Source organism: Crinia signifera, chromosome 6 (assembly GCF_055691185.1).
Source record: "Crinia signifera chromosome 6, ASM5569118v1, whole genome shotgun sequence".
Classification (NCBI taxonomy): domain Eukaryota; kingdom Metazoa; phylum Chordata; class Amphibia; order Anura; family Myobatrachidae; genus Crinia; species Crinia signifera.
This window is the reverse complement of record NC_139222.1, coordinates 273,134,460-273,152,771: the sequence shown is the minus strand read 5'-3', so window position 1 is coordinate 273,152,771 and position 18,312 is coordinate 273,134,460. Positions and strand designations below refer to the sequence as shown.

The window sequence follows — 18,312 nt, the reverse complement described above, 5'->3', positions numbered from 1 at the left end:
CGGAACATAGAATTCTGACTGTCGAGTTAGTGTTGGATCAAGTGGAAACGGAACGCTCTGACAGCCGGAATCCCGTATACCTTCCCCCGTAGTCTGTCTACAAATAATGAAATGTAATAGGAATAATAAGTAGTCAAAAAATGGTTTTATTGAAAAGAAAATTGCATCAAAGCCTGATAACTTTGGTTTGTTCATGTTAAAAAGTGTTGAAACATGGTTTAAACAAAAAAAAAAAAAACACTTTATTTTACCATTGCTGGTTTCTCGCTGAATGTTGCCCGTCTCTGTTGCATGGTTGCTGGGTTCCCGCTGAATGCCGACAGTCTCCATTACTTGGCTGCGACATCTCTTTTTATACTGCCCGCCTCCATTGTGTAGTGAAAGATGACGACGATTTTCACATTCAGACACTCCTTTGATCACGCAGAATCTGTACAGAATATCGCCACCATCGCTGTAGTTTCAGTCAGAGGGATTAAAAGGAAACTGCATCAGAACAGTTTTACCCAACAGCACCTGGCCACTTCATCAATCGCTTAAATCCACAATTGCTATTTACAGTATGATTTAACTCTGGTAATTCTGGTGCTTTCCACCTGCCCTGTAGAGGTGGATGTACTGATTTCCGCGTATAACAGGAGCGAGTATGTTTGCCTATGCTGGTAGTGCATGATGCTGCTGGCTTATCTCTTCATTATTATGTAATCTGGCTAAAACTGTTGGAGCAGGTGTAGAAAAGGTTTAAAAAAAATTCATACCCGCAGCATTTCTCGAGCACTTTTTGCTTTTCGATAAACGTTTTTAATGTTTTTGGACCTTCATAGAAACAAATGCCTGGAGATTAGTCCAAAAATAACACAGGAAGCAACAGAACACAGATGTGACAGAATTTATTTGTCATACAAATTAATTCATTAACAAAATAGATGTATGTAGCATTGGAATAAACAGTATCCCATGGCAACACAGTCTTCCGGAATTCCAATGACATTTATTTCTTTGTTTACCAAAGTATTATCACAAAATATATTTTGAATATACAAATATAAATGATAGTCTTTGTTCTATGTTACACGGGTTTTTGTGTTTCTAAAGGATATTGTAGGTGCCATGGTGCCTGAAAATAATGTACCGCTAATGCGGATTTCAATTGAACCCAGCAGCGTGATTGGTGCGACTTAATACATAGAGGGGATGTGCATCTAGTCTTTAATCTTTTTAAACACCTTTTTCCTCCTCCAATCAGATTCCTCCCTCATATGATGGTTCAGATTTTTTTTTTTTTTGGGGGGGGGGGGGGGGGGACCTGTCTTCTATTAAAAAATAGGTAGTTTCCACAAGAATGTCACCACAATAGCCAGCTCTATACCGATGCTGGCAATGTACTGCCATTGAAATACTGGCACTGGAACCTCGAAAAGGATCAGGATGTAGACACCGAAATAATGACAGCAGGCATCCCACTTTGAGTATGGGGGGATTAGACTGCAGGGAGGAGTTATGGACTAGTAGGATACCTCCTAATGTGACCCTCTTCAGGAAGGACAGAATGCTCTATTCCTGGACTTACCTCTTAATTTATGATTACCATCACTTGTATTGAACACCTTTATTATCAATTAACCGGTTTCAAAATCATCATTAAGAGGGAAGTCCAGGAACAGTATTGTGTCTCTCCTGGACAGGGTCAAGTTGGGAGATAAAAATGGATGGTTGGGAAACCAACCTATTAGGCGCCTTGTGGTGGGATGTTTTAGTGGAGCTGCTACTAGGGAAGGGGTTGAGAGCCCCTAGAGAAAACTAAAAGAATACAGAAAAATAGTAGCGCTGGACAATATCTGATAAAAATACACAAAATTTAATGACACAATAAAAAAGCACAATAATTAAATAGAATAATAATGCATATGCAATAACCTGGCACCTATTAGAATAATGAGTATGTCCATTCCTAGTACACCGCCATAAATGGATCCAATAATGTCCAGAATGCAAGGTAGGTATAGTTACCGCAGGGTAATGTCCGACAGGAAGATGTTTAATCCTGGGTGAGGAAGAGCAAATGCTGGAATCTTCAGGTGGTCGGTTTAGAGTCCCGAATATTGATGCGGCAATTGAAGTGACAAAGAAATGATCTGTTCTGGAGGCGGCTGGTCTGGACCAAGTAGTAGTGGTGTTTAGCTGGAAAAGGTGCCAAGGGGTCTGCTCCTGACGCGTTTCGCTGTATCAGAGTACAGCTTTATCAAAGGAAAGCTGTACTCTGATACAGCGAAACGCGTCAGGAGCAGACCCCTTGGCACCTTTTCCAGCTAAACACCACTACTACTTGGTCCAGACCAGCCGCCTCCAGAACAGATCATTTCTTTGTCACTTCAATTGCCGCATCAATATTCGGGACTCTAAACCGACCACCTGAAGATTCCAGCATTTGCTCTTCCTCACCCAGGATTAAACATCTTCCTGTCGGACATTACCCTGCGGTAACTATACCTACCTTGCATTCTGGACATTATTGGATCCATTTATGGCGGTGTACTAGGAATGGACATACTCATTATTCTAATAGGTGCCAGGTTATTGCATATGCATTATTATTCTATTTAATTATTGTGCTTTTTTATTGTGTCAATTAAATTTTGTGTATTTTTATCAGATATTGTCAAGTTGGGAGATATGCTAGTAAGGAGGGTGAGTCAGGATGCTACGAGGAAGGGTTAGGGGAGGGGTGGCCAAACTGGCCCTAGAGCTCTCCCAACGGTCCATGTTTTCCAAATTCTCTAGCTGGTGCACAGCTGTAGTCATTACTAACTGTCACATTTTCAAATCTGCTGCATTCATTCCTACTATAGATGCCACAGTTGGCCCAAGATAAATTATCTGTTGGTAGATCTTGCGGTTTGGCCACCTCTGGGTTAGGAGATTAGTTTACAAACAAAGCCCCTGTCCAAATTCTCCATATCGGGATGCGAGAGTCCGTCCTATGTATCCATGCAATTCCAAATACCTCCCAACATGACCCTCTCCAGGAGGGACACCATGCTCTGCTCCTGGACTTCCCTCTTAATGTATGATTGCTATCACCTGTGGTGAACAGATTAAGGGCCAGATTCTCTAAGCTTCAAACTGATAAAATAGAGAGTGATAAACAGCCAGCCAATCAGCTGCTGCCTGACATTTTTCAAACACAGTCTGTGACATGTCAGGTAGGAGCTGATTGGCTGGCTGTTTATCACTCCCCATTTTATCAGTTTGAAGCTTAGCGAATCTGGCCCTTAATCTGTTCACCACAGGTGATAGCAATCATACATTAAGAGGGAAGTCCAGGAGCAGAGCATTGTGTCCCTCCTGGAGAGGGTCATGTTGGGAGGTATGCAATACACAGACCAGGAAAATGAAGGCTGTTAATCGGGCCTGGACAACCTGTCAAACTACAAGCCCCAGCTTGCTCTCCCAGCTGCTAGGGTTTGCTGGCACTGGTAATTTTACAAACACCTGGAGCTCCAGCGGTGCATTTGTCTGGGTGACAGCTGAGGTGGTTGTTGGGACATCAAAAACTTAATTCTCTTGCACGTTCTGTAAAGCCTGACTTGTCCCATGCACTTTTCTGTCTATTGAACATATAGTAGTTAATAATGGGCTGTAATTGGTGCGGCTGCGGCGGGTGTGCCGGCATTTCCTGTGCCCAGATCTATATTCTCCAGCCTGAGCAGCGGCACCATTGTGACACTAGCAGGATGAGGATCACATGAGACACCACAGGCCGGGCCAATGTAATATCATTTTAGGTTGTTTTTTTTGTAACCCAGTAAAGACAAAGCAATGTGCCCCAGGCCCCTTCAGTTATGTTGGTTGCATTCCATCAGCTCATAAACTAATACACAAGCACGCGTCTCTGAATTCAATTTGGGTAGAAATTGGATTTAAGGAGACAAACAGTAGAACACATCCATAAATGTGGATAACGTAATAAAACTGTCCCAGTGAATTAGTCAGTCAGAAAAACGTCAGAAGCGGTCAATGTAAAATATCTAGTCAATCGCTTTACAGCACTTGCATGTTTATGTCGTGTAAACATTGCATTGTGTGTGTGTGTGTGTATGTATATATATATATATATATATTATACCATCATTATAGTAAGCATATCTTACACACCCCTACAGTATTGCTGGTGATGTAACTAAGATAATATCGGGCCTAATTCAACATCTCAATAATTAGAGAATTTGTAAATCGAGCAATTATCGAGCGACAGGAAGCTGGCATTAATGGGCGGAAACATAATACAGCATTTTCTGGATGTGTCATACCTCCCAACCATTACCAAATGGGTTCCGGCCGTGACCTCGGCAAGGCCAGCCTGAAAAGAGGGTGGAGCTAAGGGACAAGGGGGCATTGGCTTGAGTAAAGGAGGCGTGACCTAGCACCACGACCCCCAATTTTCTTATTTTTGGGGGTGTAAATGCCCTCATTTAGCAACTAGGCAGTCCTAGCCACCTCCCTCCTTTCTTCCTGCATTGAAGAGACGCCACATCTCTTTAGGGATCACCAGCTACAGAGCAAATCAGCAGTGATCTTTGGCTCCCCGTCAACTGCCCCCCCTGCCCACGGGACATTGCCACCTGCGGGAGGGCCAGCGGAACAATCTCCAATTAGCGGAACTGTCCCACTGTAATCAGGACAGCTGGGAGGTATGGCATGTTTGTGAAGAAGCCAGAGTGCGCAGGCATTTTTCGGGTGGATCTCTGATGTTAGCAATGACCACTGGTCTTTGAGCAGATTAGTAGAATCCCCAGAAGGAAAAAGCAGTTTGATGGTTCGGTTTTTGTGAATGTATCTGCAAATGCACCGATATTTGCGATGCATTCACAATTTTGCAAGGGGCGGTATTTCCGGGTGGCTGGAGGGCTGTGTTGTGCTAACAGCCCACAGCGACTGCTCCAATTAGCAATCTATGCTAAATTAGGCCCAGCGTGAGGAGTACTGGGAACAACTACTTAAAGTTAGCTAACTGCCAAAATGCACATTTCACCTCCAGCAACTGAAGTTTATGTCAAAATGCAGGGAACATTACCTAAATGTCAAGGCGTAGGGAACAGTGCATATATTAACACAGTATAGGCAGCCATTTTGTGAGATGAACCAACGTCAACAATGTGCAGCTATCAATTATATAATATGGATTGGAGAATCACGGAGGTATTAACACTGGTTCTAATGTATTTGTATCCTGTATTCACATGGATTTGTTCAGTCCACAAAATGATGGCAGGCAGTTCAGGCCCGTGGGGTCAGAATACGTACTGGGGATATTTATTGTAAACCCTGAGGTGTAACTGTAGTTATCTGCTAAATAATCTACACATCAATGCCAGTACTATACCCATATTGTTTAAACCTAGGTTTCCAAGCACGATCCTCAAAGCAGGTTTTAAGGAAAACCATACTTGAGCACAGGTGACTTAATTACTCAGTCAACAATTTTAAACTAAATAACTGTGCTCAAGCATTTATAGATCACTAAAACTTGGATTGTTAGCGATTCTTGAGGACCGAAGTTAGGAAACACCGTTTTGGACAGTACATAAAGCAGCCATTTTGTGGGCTGCCTGAATACGGATACAAATGTAGCCAAGCAATGCACCAGTCATTACAATGCATTATAAACCATTCACTAGGCCCTAGAGCTCTTAGTGAAGCTATTAGCTACACTCTCCTCATGAACATTGGGGGTTATTCAGACTGGATCGCACGGCTATGAATTTGCAGGTCGGCAATAATCGATAGTATGCATCATAGTACGCATGCACAAGGCCATCCTGCGATAAGATCCTGCTATTTTTTTATCGTTGGATGTAGACAAGTTGATTGTCTGGAAGCCGTCATTTGGGAGTGTCAGGGCAAAAGCTGGCGTGCACAGGTGTTTGATGGGAAGTCATGGGACGTCAGGTCCAGCCTTGATCAGCATGATTCTATCCCAGCCGCCAAGTCTGCATTTTAGCAGCTATTTAATCCCCATAGCTATATAAACCCCATTAGCTCAACCACAAAATGGTTGCCAACAAGGCGAAGAGACAAGATGGCTGATGTTGCATAAATGGACCGTGTTCATAACTCACCTAAAAACAAATCAACTAATAACGTTTAGACTCTAAAACAAATGTTCACATTAAACCGAGCAATATATCTTCCACGAGATAAAAACATGTACGTGGCTTCTTGGGCGCTGTTGAGGATCCCCCATCAGCAGTCCGGATTCATTTGGTGGCTCCTGCAGCGCAGTCCATGTACATTTTCTCTCACGGTTCAGCCCATTTAATAACTACAGAAGACCCTCCACCCTGTAAACAAATTTAAAATCTTTAAAATATAGTTTATCGTTCTTTCCTCTTGTGGGCTGATTTCACCCAGGCGGGGTTCTTCAGTGCCAGTATATCAAAGTAAACGATTAGAAAATAAATAGATCACGATTTCATCAATAAATATGGCCGCCGAGAAAAGAAGTCGCAAAGAATCTTCATATGGCTCACACAGGAAATGGAGTCTGGAAGCCATTTTGAGTAGTGCTTTATAATTCTGATGATTATGCACCTCAAGATTTTGCAGTCACTCGAGGAATTAGGAATTGCTGGGAAGTAGATGTCCTGCAAAGAGGGGGAAAAAAGATTTTTTTTTTACCAAGGTGGGCATATTCATATAAATGACTGGTGGTTGAGATGCTGGCGGCACAATACCAACACTGGCTAGAAGGAATCTGACAGGCATCAGGTACGTTTACTTTCCCTGCTCTTGCCACTCCCCCACTGGCAGCCTGACCCTAACCCTTGTACCGCTCGCACTGCCTAAACCTTACCCTCTCCTGCACGGCAGTGTAACCCTAACCCCCTCCTAAGTGTCTAACCCTAAGTCCCCCACCACTGACTAAACTTAGCCCCCACCTCCGAAGCCTGACGCTACAGATAAAGCCATTTTCATTCATCCCAACAGCACTCCTCGTCTTCCCGACTCGGAGCACCCTTCACCGAGATGGAGACGCAATAGCGTCTCACACGCTTGCACGTCCCATTGCCGTAAATGGGACACGAAAGCATCTCAAACACATTCTTGGCAAATGGTGCGCCGAGACAGGAAGACATGGTGCTCTTTTGGGATAAATGAAAATGGCTCCATCGGTACCGTTTGACATCCCGGCAGTCGGGATTCCGGTGCATACATTCGCATTGATGTGAGAATTCCGGCACTGGTCTCCTAGCGGTACCATCGGTATAATGAACGCCGGCATCCTGACCACCTGGATGTGAACGCATCACATTGTGGCATAACGCCAGAGTATACTGTGCAGCCAGAGAGGAGGGAGGCCCTTACGCAACCTGCACACAGACCCCTCTCGTCTCTTATTCCACCCCTGAATGGTTCACAGCAAGGGGGGTGTGATCACCTGTGTTATGGTCATGGCTTGTGGTCACAACATATTGTCTTTTTCTATATTGCGATTAGTGTCATGGAAGAGCATGAATGTGGCTGCTTACAACTGATCGAAGTGCAATTATATTAAGCTGTTTATTACCTAGTAAAAGAGTTCCAGACTGCCTAGCGAATATCTAACTTCAGCCTTACCGCTGCTCAGTAGGGTCACCAGAGGGCCGAATATCGCACGGCTGGCCTGCTGAACCTTTCTTAGTAGGTTGTGCCAATAACTGATTTTCCAGTGCCGCAATAAGTGTCGGCTCTGAGCGGAAATGTGCAAAACGTGCGCTTAAACAGGATGTTTCACGTTGCGGGCAGAATCTTAGTCAGGTTTAGCTGCTTGGCAAGACTAATCCCAGTGTCTTTGGGCGCATCAGAAATAATAGGCGCCCGTTCTGGGCAATAATTGAGTTGCTCCGACGTGCTCCAATCACTTCAGCCGTACCAAAAACACATTTGAATATTTAAAGCTCACTTGGGCAGGACCATCTTTGCCTTCTGTCTCGTATCGTGATACATAGAGCGGTACAGAGCTGAGTAATAGGTTGGCGATATAAGTAAAAGATAATAAAACTCACATCTCCATGTGGTCATTCTGGTCTCTGTGGAAAGAACAAACACAAGCTTAGAATGCTAATTAGAAACACAATGGTAACAATACACTTTGTAGGGAAAGGGTTCTCTCCGTTTGGTCGGGATGCACTAAAGCAAAAATGCAGTAAAAACCCTGTTATCAGGGGCACTAAAACCCGATTGCCGGGTTACCGCAACAGGCTGTATCGCCAGCAAAACTGGCAATACCCAATAGAAGCCTATGGGATTCTTATCGCGACCCCCACTGCCCCGCATGGACCCCGCAACGATGCGGGCCCCCCCCCTCATCTGTGTCCGGACAGCCTCCTGCTGTCCTGCCAGGACCAGTGACCTCCTCCTCCCTAGGTCTGTACTTCTCCTTCCAGATGCAGGGAGGAGTAGGAGGACAAGTCGACACCAAGCAACCAGGCACAGTGGCCACAAGAGGAGGGGGAGAGCCGCCAGGGACCCGCTGCCGTATTGCAAAGGACAGCTCAATGCAAGAGCTGTCCTTTGCGATAATAATCGCATCTGTTAGTACATGTGCAATTAATTTCTATGCGGTAGCCAGCAAAGAGGGGCTGCGTATGTTAGTACTTCCCGCCATGAATATGAATTGTTTACACTCAAGTCAGACAAGCTATGGACCTTCATCCTTATGCTGAAAGTCCTAGCAAGACCCAATAGCGGTTTATGATAAAACTTATAGGGGCAGATGTATGAAGCAGTGATAAAGGAGGAGTGAGCCAGAGGATGAAGGGTCCATGGCAACCAATCAGCACTGAAGTAAGATCTATAATTTGCATAATATAAAATTATACAGTGCCTGATTGGTTGCCATGGGCCACTCCTCCTCTGGATCACTTCGCCTCCCTGATCACTGCTTCATACATCTACTCCATGGTCCTATAATGTCTAAAGAGCAATGGATTCCCTAAGTCAACCTTTACACAGGTTATTCGGCGGATCACCGGTTCATGTAACCACCACATAGCCTCATCGCCCCTGTGTTTCACCAGGCCCATCCCTCAATGTTCTCTTCAAACTCAAACCCAACTCGTCTATCCAGTCTCATGTCACTTAATACCCCCGTGCCTCTCCAGCCGCATGATACTCCATGACCCTCCAGCCTCATGCCCCAGTGTCTTGCTAGCCTCAAGTTCCGCCTCCCCCTTTCTCTAATCATTCTCATGCCCCAGTGGCGGGACTTGCGGGTGGTGAGCCCAGGTGCAAAAATGTAATGTTGGCCCCCCTCCTCCACCCCCAGCCAAAGTTCACCATATGTAACACTGCAGGGAAAAACAGTGGGTGACAGGGGCAGTCCTTAGTCCTCAGGTTCCCCGATGCACTGCACGTGCTGCACCAATGGTAGTTCCGCCTCTATCATGGCCCCTCCCCTTCCCATCCATCTTTCCTGCCTCACAGCACCCTGCCTCTCCCCAGCCTCATACTACCTCATGTTTAAAAGGTATGATACTCTAAATACAAAATTACACCAGCAACAACAAAGACATATTTAAAAAATCCAATCATCCAACAGGACAATATCTTACTCGTAGATATCGGAGGTTTTCATCCTGCGGTAATGTTTCGCCAGCTTCACGGACGCAATAATGCTGGGAATGAAGAAGATCGTACACCAGCCCAGGCTAAACCAAAAAGCATTCTGGGGAGAAATACAATGTTTAATGGGCAACAGGTTTTACAGTATTCCCCCTTAGGGGCTTTAACTAAAATAAAGAATGCAACAATTAAAGTTCGCTTATACTTTACATGAACCCTGCATTCTAAAGAATGCAGCCTAGCCATTGCTGAGGCATGAGACATACGGTGCCTCATCATGCCTCAGTGTTGTCGATGGTTCCTAATGAGCGCAGAATATTCCGTTGTGCTTTACAATATGTATGGCTGTTAGTTGCCAATTGGCTGGTACTTTATCTCACACATCTTATCTCTCTCTAATGCTTAGTAAAGAGACCAGTTAGGAGCGGATAGGCTGATACTTTCTCACCATCCACTTTATCTTTAGGCTTAGTACATAGACCGCAGTATTCGAAATGACAAAAGGGAGTAAAATAATATTCAGCAGGGAATTATATGCTAGCGAGCCTGACATTACGGGGTAAATTTACTTAGATGAGATGTTGCCAAGAGCAACGAGATTATACTACTTATTTATTTAGCACCATCTAAAACAGGCATGTCCAAACTGTGGCCCTCCAGCTGTTGCGAAACTACCCATACCAGCATGCCTTGCTATAGTTTTAGCATTCCCTAATTGAAAAACTGTGGCAAGGCTTGATGGGACTTATAGTTTCACAACAGCTGGAGGGCCATAGTTTGGACATGCCTGATCTAGAATATAATAACGAGAATCTGATTGGTTTCTATGGCAACACCCCATCTTCAATAGTACTCCCATCTTAGTAAATTTTATCGCTGAGAGTTTGTAAAACATGTGATAGATTTGTAACAGGTGACAGTTATATATATATACAGTGCACCCGGAAAATAGAAAACTGTGTTGACATGTAAGAAATTGGTCATAACAAGCTTCTAGGAGGGCGTTGTGCACTTGGCAAAGTGTAGTTATAGCTAATGTGATTTATTTGGAATTTGTTAAATTGTTTAATTCTTTCCACACAACAGATTGATACGGTCGGCCGTATATATATCTGTTCTCTCCTATTTCCAGCACTGCTAGATTCAGTGTCACGGATGTGCCGTTGCTGGTGGATTCACACTGGGGTAGATGTAGGAAGCAGTGATAAGGGAGGAGAAGAGAGCCAGAGGAGGAGTGGCCCATGGCAACCAATCAGCTGCTCTGTATGAGTTTATATTATGCAAATTATAGATGTTACTTCAGTGCTGATTGGTTGCCTTGGGCCACTTCTCCTCTGGCTCACTTCTCCTCCCTGATCACTGCTTCTTACATCTGCCCCGTACTCTGCAGGAGCCCTGGTATCCCGAAAACTTTAATCAACCACTTTTGGAGTTGGGGACTCTAACGAGGAAATTCTTTGGGTTGGGTATAGGATCCCAGCAGCCGTGATGGCGGCGGTGACATCACAGGCAGCTGCATCCCTGACACTCTGCAGTAAAGGTGCCCATACACGTTACAATTATTGTATACAATATTGTATACAATATCGCATCTCATCCGATCTTGGTTTTGCGATGACATCAGATGAGATGAGATCTAGTACAAAAAGTACGTGCTGCACATACTTTTTGTACTAGATCTCATCTCATCTGATGTCATCGCAAAACCGAGATCGGATGAGATGCGATATTGTATACAATATTGTATACAATAATTGTAATGTGTATGGGCACCTTTAGAACGCTTACCCTCTCCCTAACCCTCCATAGCCGCAGGCGCCGGTTGGGATCAATGGGTCTACAACAGGAAGGTCGACCTACACTGGGTCGACAGGCCTTCGGTTGACATCCTCAAAAGGTCGACATGGGTCTAGGTCCACAGGGTTATTAGGTTGACACAATCATTAGATCGACATGGGGGAAGGTCGACATGGGTTTTTCACATTTTTTTGTCCCAAATGTCGACATGGACACTGTATCGGTGCACCGTGATCGCCATGCTTCAGGCCCGGTACCTCGCTACACTCGGCACACTATTTATATCCTCCCACCACGCCCTAGGGGATGGTAGGGCATGAAATACCACCTGTCGGCACATAGGTCAACAAACCCATGTTGACCTTTTGAGTGTTGACCTTCCTCATGTCGACCTAATGTGTGTGTCGACCTAATGACCCTGTCGACCTTTTGAGGGTGTTGATCTAAGGCCTGTGGACTTCCTGTGGTCGACTTAGTGACCACATCCCTGCCATACACTACTTCTCCAATGGAAGTATAGCCCACACCCCCTTGTCACTAGGCCACGCCCCCAATATTCCAGGCTCGTGCAGTGTCCCGCTTTCCCTTCCTCTAATGCTGAGAGGTATGTAATACTGCTATTCCAGGCATAGCTGCCTACTTTCTGGATGCCCTCTACATGGGGGTAGGCAACCCTGATTCTAGGGAGCCGTGATTCAAAAAAAGGTTTGGGAACCACTGGCATCCTGTGCATCAGTAAAGGTTAGAGCTATAATATATATATATATAGAAAGTATACTTACAAAAGTGTCCACCAGATACTGACAGACAATGACTTCTGCAGAATTCAAAGCATTGGCGACAGGGCCGCACCGAGCGAGGTTTGTGGTGAGCTAAAGAGATAAGAGCACAGAAGTCTATGATCTGGGACACAGGAATGTATCAGAGAAAGCACACTCAGTAATTGCAGGCTTGTGCTTTATGGTTTTCCTTACAGCAAAAGAAGTCTTTGTCTAATGGTGCCCATACACGGTGCAATTGTTGGGTGTGATGAGATGCACGCTCCGGCACACATCTCATCCCACCAGTGGTGGAACTACGATTTGGGCACCCCCCACAACCAAAACTTGTGCGCATCCAGCCCCACCCCCGACCCCCCCCCCAATAATTTAGTTTTATCAGTTTCACTATCGGCATCCACATTTTCTATTCTTTGTTGCCTCTCTCATTCCCTCAACAACGTGCTTGGAAAAAAACAAAAACTTTTCCCACAGTTGATATTGGCCCTGTCAGATAAAGACTGCCACTCAATAAGCAGCGGTCTCTCTCTAATTAGCGAGTGGCTTAATGCCACCGGAATGGCACCCCCCCCCACCCCCGCCCCCGAATCCCCTTGGTAACATACAAGGGGATGTGCGCGAACACATCCCCTTGCACTAGGTCGTGGGGGAGAGTAATAATTTGATGGTCACTGACTCATTTTGGTGTCCACCAAAGAGGGGGCTGGCGCTGTCTTCTTGTGATATCAGCCGCCCGCCCGCATTTTCAGGGGAACACCCAGTGTTTTCCATAAAACGCTGGGCGCCCCTCTGTCCGCCCCCGCCAGCCCCCTTTAGAGCGAATGGATGGGCGAGTGTAAAACATTCACACCCGGGGTCCCTACACGCACAAACATGCGCAGACCCCCCCAAATGTCAAAACAAGGCGGAATTCGGCCCCTTCCGAATGATGTTGAATCAGGGCCATTATTCAAAGTCCAACACAACTAAATACCAAGACTCACCATTCTCTTCGCCCAGTCGATGTACGATGTAAAGAATCCCAATATTGTATTGACATACGCTGTTGTCGCCTGTGTATAAAAATAAAAAACACACCCAATTTATACAAGTTATTTCTCATGAGCGTATGTGTCTTTTACAATAAAATCACAAAGCTTACCTTCTTCACAATGCCCACCACTTCTGTGTTAATGAAGGTCTGAGCATAGTTAATGGCTGTAAGGGTTGAGTTCAAAGAAACCTGTATAAAAAAAAAAGCAAACAAGAAACATTAAAAGGAGCATTATACCATAAAGGCAAAAACAAAACATCTCGCCGCAACGCTCAAAAATATATTATACTTTCTACACTTAGGGGTAAATTTACTGAAGGTTTATAAAATAAATAGTTGCCTTTAGCAACCAACAAGATTCTGTCTATCATTTTCTAGGATACAATAGAGAAATGACAGAATCTTATTGGTTGCTATGGGCAACATCACCTCTCTTCATTTTTAGAACCTTTAGTAAATTTTTACTCTTTGGTGGAATATTTATCATACAATATTGGCGGGAAACAGAGGTTTTTGACCAATATCAGCAAATGTTAATGATCCCCCCCAGATATACGGGAATAAGGTCACTAGGTTGAAGATTGACATGGCTAAGGTTGACAAAAGCATTAGGTCAACAATGGGAAGGTCGTCAAAAGGTCGATATAAGTTTTTCACGTTTTTTTAAGTCGACAGGGGGGATTTCATACCCTACCATCAATTACAGCGTGGGAGAATAAAATAGTGTGCCGAGCGCAGCAAGCATGGCGAGTGCATCGAGCCATGAAAGGGGACGCGGTACACTTCGACGGTGTCCATGTCGACTATGTTGACATTCGCGACACAAAAAAGAAAAAGAAAAAATAACTCATGTTGTCCTTTTGACTGTCGACCAATACTGGTCAACCTTTTGACTGTTGCCCTAGACACCTATTGACCACAACCTTTCAAGGCTTAGTACATCTGGCCTGTAAATGCAAGAGGTAGTGCTCTAAAAATGCTGTGATTTGTATCCCGGGATTGCACCTTCCAATCCCGGAATTCCGGGATTAGCACCCTCTCAAAGGCTGCCTGGCTGTTCCCGACCCTGGCGTGCAGCTCTGTATAGCGTGACGGTCAGAGGTCATGATGTGCAGGCCACACCGCCCATACATGCTCCAGACCACACCTCTGATTCCCGGCAACACCGTCCTCTCTGCTGCTTCTGCCACCCACCCTCCGGCTCTGCTACTGCTGCTGCCACCCGCCCACTCGTGGAGGCACCGCTGCTTTCTGACCTGCTCCCATTTTATGCAATGTTTTGCTCTGTGTCATTTGCACATTTTTTCTCTTGCTTTGTTTGACTGTTTATGCATTTGTAAGGAGCAGCAGAACCCTTCTGGCGCTATATATATATATATATATACACACTATTGTAAAGCGCAACGGAATCTGCTGCGCTATATAAGAAACTGCAAATAAATAATATATATATATATATATATATATATATATATATATACATACATACACACACACACACACACATACACTTTATTCAGTGGGGTCAATGTTTTTGGTCATTGGGCCTCACATGTAACGTGAACGTACCTTCAGAGTTTGTGTTGTTGCTTGCAGGTTGACAATACTTGTATTCAGATTTTTCTGTAAACGAAAAATAAGAAAGTTTAGAAATGTTACTTTTAAATCACACTTCAGCCGGTCATACATTTATGGGGCCCACGTATCTCCGAGTTTTATCTATTTAGAACTCGGGCATGATAAATGGTGCTTCAGCCCAATAAGCTCCCAACTGTCCTTTTTCGAAACCATTGCAGTTGGGAGCTGATTGGCTGGAGCACCATTTATCATATGCAAGAGTTTTAAACAGTTAAAACTCTGAGATAAATGGGCCATTAACTTTACAGCAAACCAACCAATTGGACAACAAGTTGGATGGTTGGAAAGATGGTATTTAGAAGTATGGACATGAAGTAGAGAGTGTGACAATAGCAAAATAAAACAAAAAAGAGAACTGGCACTAAACATACAAATTAGTGATATTTAATACAATTGAGAATAATGAATAATCACAAATAATGCTGGGTCCCATTGCATAAGTAGTACACCAAGAAAAGGGCAAAGGTCATGTCAGTCTGTGGGCCCCAGTACTTTGCACCTGGCCCCTGCACTCTATTTTCGTTTCTGCCAATACAGGAAGATAGTATATGTAATAATAATTACCTGGCAGTCATAATGACCGAACATCATAACAGTAATGTTTCATAATAAGCTTTGGGGGAGATATATCAAACAGTGAAAAGACTCCAGTTTAGAAGTTTTCCAAAGCAACCAATCAGCTTCTGGTTATTTTATAAAATGTACTTGATAAATATTACCTCACAGCTCATTGGTTGCTGTGGGCAACTTCAACCATGGTCCATTTTTTTACTGCTAGATGTATCACCCCAGTATGAAAGTCACAAGATCAAAGTGTAATTAGCTCTGAGGAGCGCTGGGGCTTGAAGACAGGCAAAGTGGACAATTACAGTGAAGAGGCCAAAAGGGACATTTTTAAAATACTTGCAATAATTGCTTTTGCAAGCACATTCCATATGGCAGCAACACTAAAGTAATAACAATACTGACCTTAATACAAGGAAAAGAGAAAGAACATTAAGGGCCAGATGTACCAAGCTTCAAAAAATGATGAAGCGGAGAGTGATAAACAGCCAGCCAATCAGCTCCTACGTGTCCCGTTACAGGCTGGGTTTGACAGGTAGGAGCTGATTGGCTGCTTGTTTATCACACTTTGAAGCTTAATACATCTGGCCTAGACAGATTAAAAGGGACTGACAATGGACTACAGAAACACCAGTAATATTATCAAATAAGTCAAAAGGACTGAGACTAAGGGAGGGTATTCAATCCGTGCCAACATTTCCGAAGGTCAAAAATATTGTAAATTTTTGCCAATAATAGGTCAAATTTACATTCGATTTATTCAATCTAATGCGACCGTCGGGAACATTTCCGATGGTCGGATAACCCGCGGATCAGCAATAACGGCAGTGGACCGTTGAAAACGGCAGCAAATTGGACAATTTAGCGGCTGTTTTCGACAATGCAGATTAAGTTTTAGAAAAAAAATTTAGGGTCGTTTTTAAGGTTTGTGCCACAGCCAATAGAGACATGGTCACAAAATTTGGGAGGGGCATGATTACTCCTCCCCTACACAACCCCTTAGTCACACAGCCCTCCTGTCCTGTACTGTAGATTGGATTCGTAGTTGGTACCTGATTACACCATGAAGTCATGCCACCCTCCTTTGGCCTTCTTTGAAGACTGAAGCCATCGTTACTGAGGTCGGTGAAACTGAGGGGTAGATGTATGAAGCAGTGATAAGGGAGGAGAAGTGAGCCAGAGGAGATGTGGGCCATGGCAACCAATCAGCTGCTCTGTATAACTTTATATTATGCAAATTATAGATGTTCCTTCAGTGCGGATTGGTTGCCATCGTCCACTTCACCTCCCTTATCACTGCTTTATATACAGCTGCCCATTGCGTGTTCCGCAGGCGCGCAAATGAGAAGGGGTGTGGGGGGGGTCCACACGTGGAGATGCAGTGCTGCCCCCGGAGATTCTGCCGGCACGGTGGGATAATGTCACAGCGGAACACTTGGAAGGGTTACACCCAGTTGTGCTCCGCACCTCCCTAGTAATGACTCTGTGATCCTTGGTTTTAGAGGAACGTATGATGTTGTATTGCCTGTGTTTGTGCACAGACTGACAATGGTCTTTGTATGGTCCGGTTGCTATGGGTTACGCCATCTTCTAAAGTGTTCCACAAAGGGAACATTGTCTGGCACAAAACATCACACTTACAATATCAGGGACCAGGTTGGTGTCGATCGAGCTCTGAAGCGCCCGGAGGGAGGCGGACTCAGCTGACAGTTGCGCTTTGTAGGGATCTGGTGCTTTCTGTTCCAAAAATATAAAACAAAAAAGGTTCAATAATGAGAAACTATTCAATATTTCATTCAGTACTGAAGTTAAGAACTGAATACTGAATCTTAAAAGGAATTATAGTCAAAAAATATAAATAAAAGTATACGATCATAACAGTAAAATCGATTGTACGTGTGGTAAAACAAAACAATTCAGCCAATTTTTGTTTTGTTACGGTAATACAGGGTTGAAATTGGCGCGGTGGGAGAATAAAATAGTGTGCCGATCCCATGCCGGCACTTTGCCCGAAGCAAGGTGACTCCAGGGAGCCATGTGAGGGAACGCAGTACACTTAGAAGGTGTCCATGTTGACTGTGTCGACATTTGGGACAAAAAACTGTGAAAAACTCATGTCGACCCTTTTATTGTCGACATTCCTATTGCCGACCTAATGCTTGTGTCGATCTACTGACCCTGTTGACTTTAGCCATATCATACCTATTTTAGGTGTCGACATAAGGCCGGTCGGCCTTCAGTGGTCGACCTAAATTGGGTCTACCCCCTTTGTAGTGTTCAGCAGAAGTTAATAGACACATGAGGTCTGAGAAAGGTAATGGGCCCACACTTGTAGCCCTTATCGGTGCAAGCCCATATTCTGGCAACACCATTGTTAGGGGATCAGAGAAATCAAAAATGTCCCACCTGCCGATCGGCAAAAACCGGGCGTGTCTGCGCAAACGGTCGTGGATTGTCGAGATCACAACAATCCACGGCCGTTCTTGGCAGAACGGGCCCGACAGCTTTTAAAGTCGGGTTCGTTCTGCCATGATGACTCTTCAATGCTGTCGGTAAAGACAACATTGAATAGGGCCCCACCGCTATTTCCCCCATCGGAAATAGCGGTGGAGGATTGCATATCCCCCCAAAAACGGTTGGAATAGGGGATTTTTAACAAGTTACATTTCCAGATTGACCATCATCGATGTTTGCTGATAAACAGATCAGAAGAGATAATTGTGGGGCCAGTGTGTTGCTACATTACAGTCATGCCCCTGGTTCCTAATCAGGGGCATGCGATAGGCACTGTAACGCCACATACGGATTTCTCCATCCCAGGTCTACAAATGAATCTGTAAGGACTGTCCGGTCCCTTTTTATTTTTCATTTAAACTAAATAATCTGTCAGTGTTAGTA

General features: G+C 44.4%; 1 protein-coding gene across 1 annotated transcript in view; it reads right to left on the bottom strand.

The window, feature by feature from the left end:
- Positions 1-6,124: 6,124 nt before the first annotated feature.
- LOC146009351 (prominin-1-A-like) overlaps positions 6,125-18,312 on the bottom strand; it is a 111,696-nt gene continuing 99,508 nt past the window's right edge. The window contains exons 18-25 of the mRNA XM_083149640.1: positions 17,056-17,151; positions 14,782-14,835; positions 13,321-13,401; positions 13,163-13,231; positions 12,183-12,272; positions 9,594-9,706; positions 8,046-8,069; positions 6,125-6,644 (exon numbers count right to left, since the gene is read on the bottom strand). Coding sequence (XP_083005766.1) covers positions 6,593-6,644; positions 8,046-8,069; positions 9,594-9,706; positions 12,183-12,272; positions 13,163-13,231; positions 13,321-13,401; positions 14,782-14,835; positions 17,056-17,151 — 579 coding nt within the window. The 3' untranslated portion in view covers positions 6,125-6,592. The remainder of the gene's footprint in view (positions 6,645-8,045; positions 8,070-9,593; positions 9,707-12,182; positions 12,273-13,162; positions 13,232-13,320; positions 13,402-14,781; positions 14,836-17,055; positions 17,152-18,312) is intronic.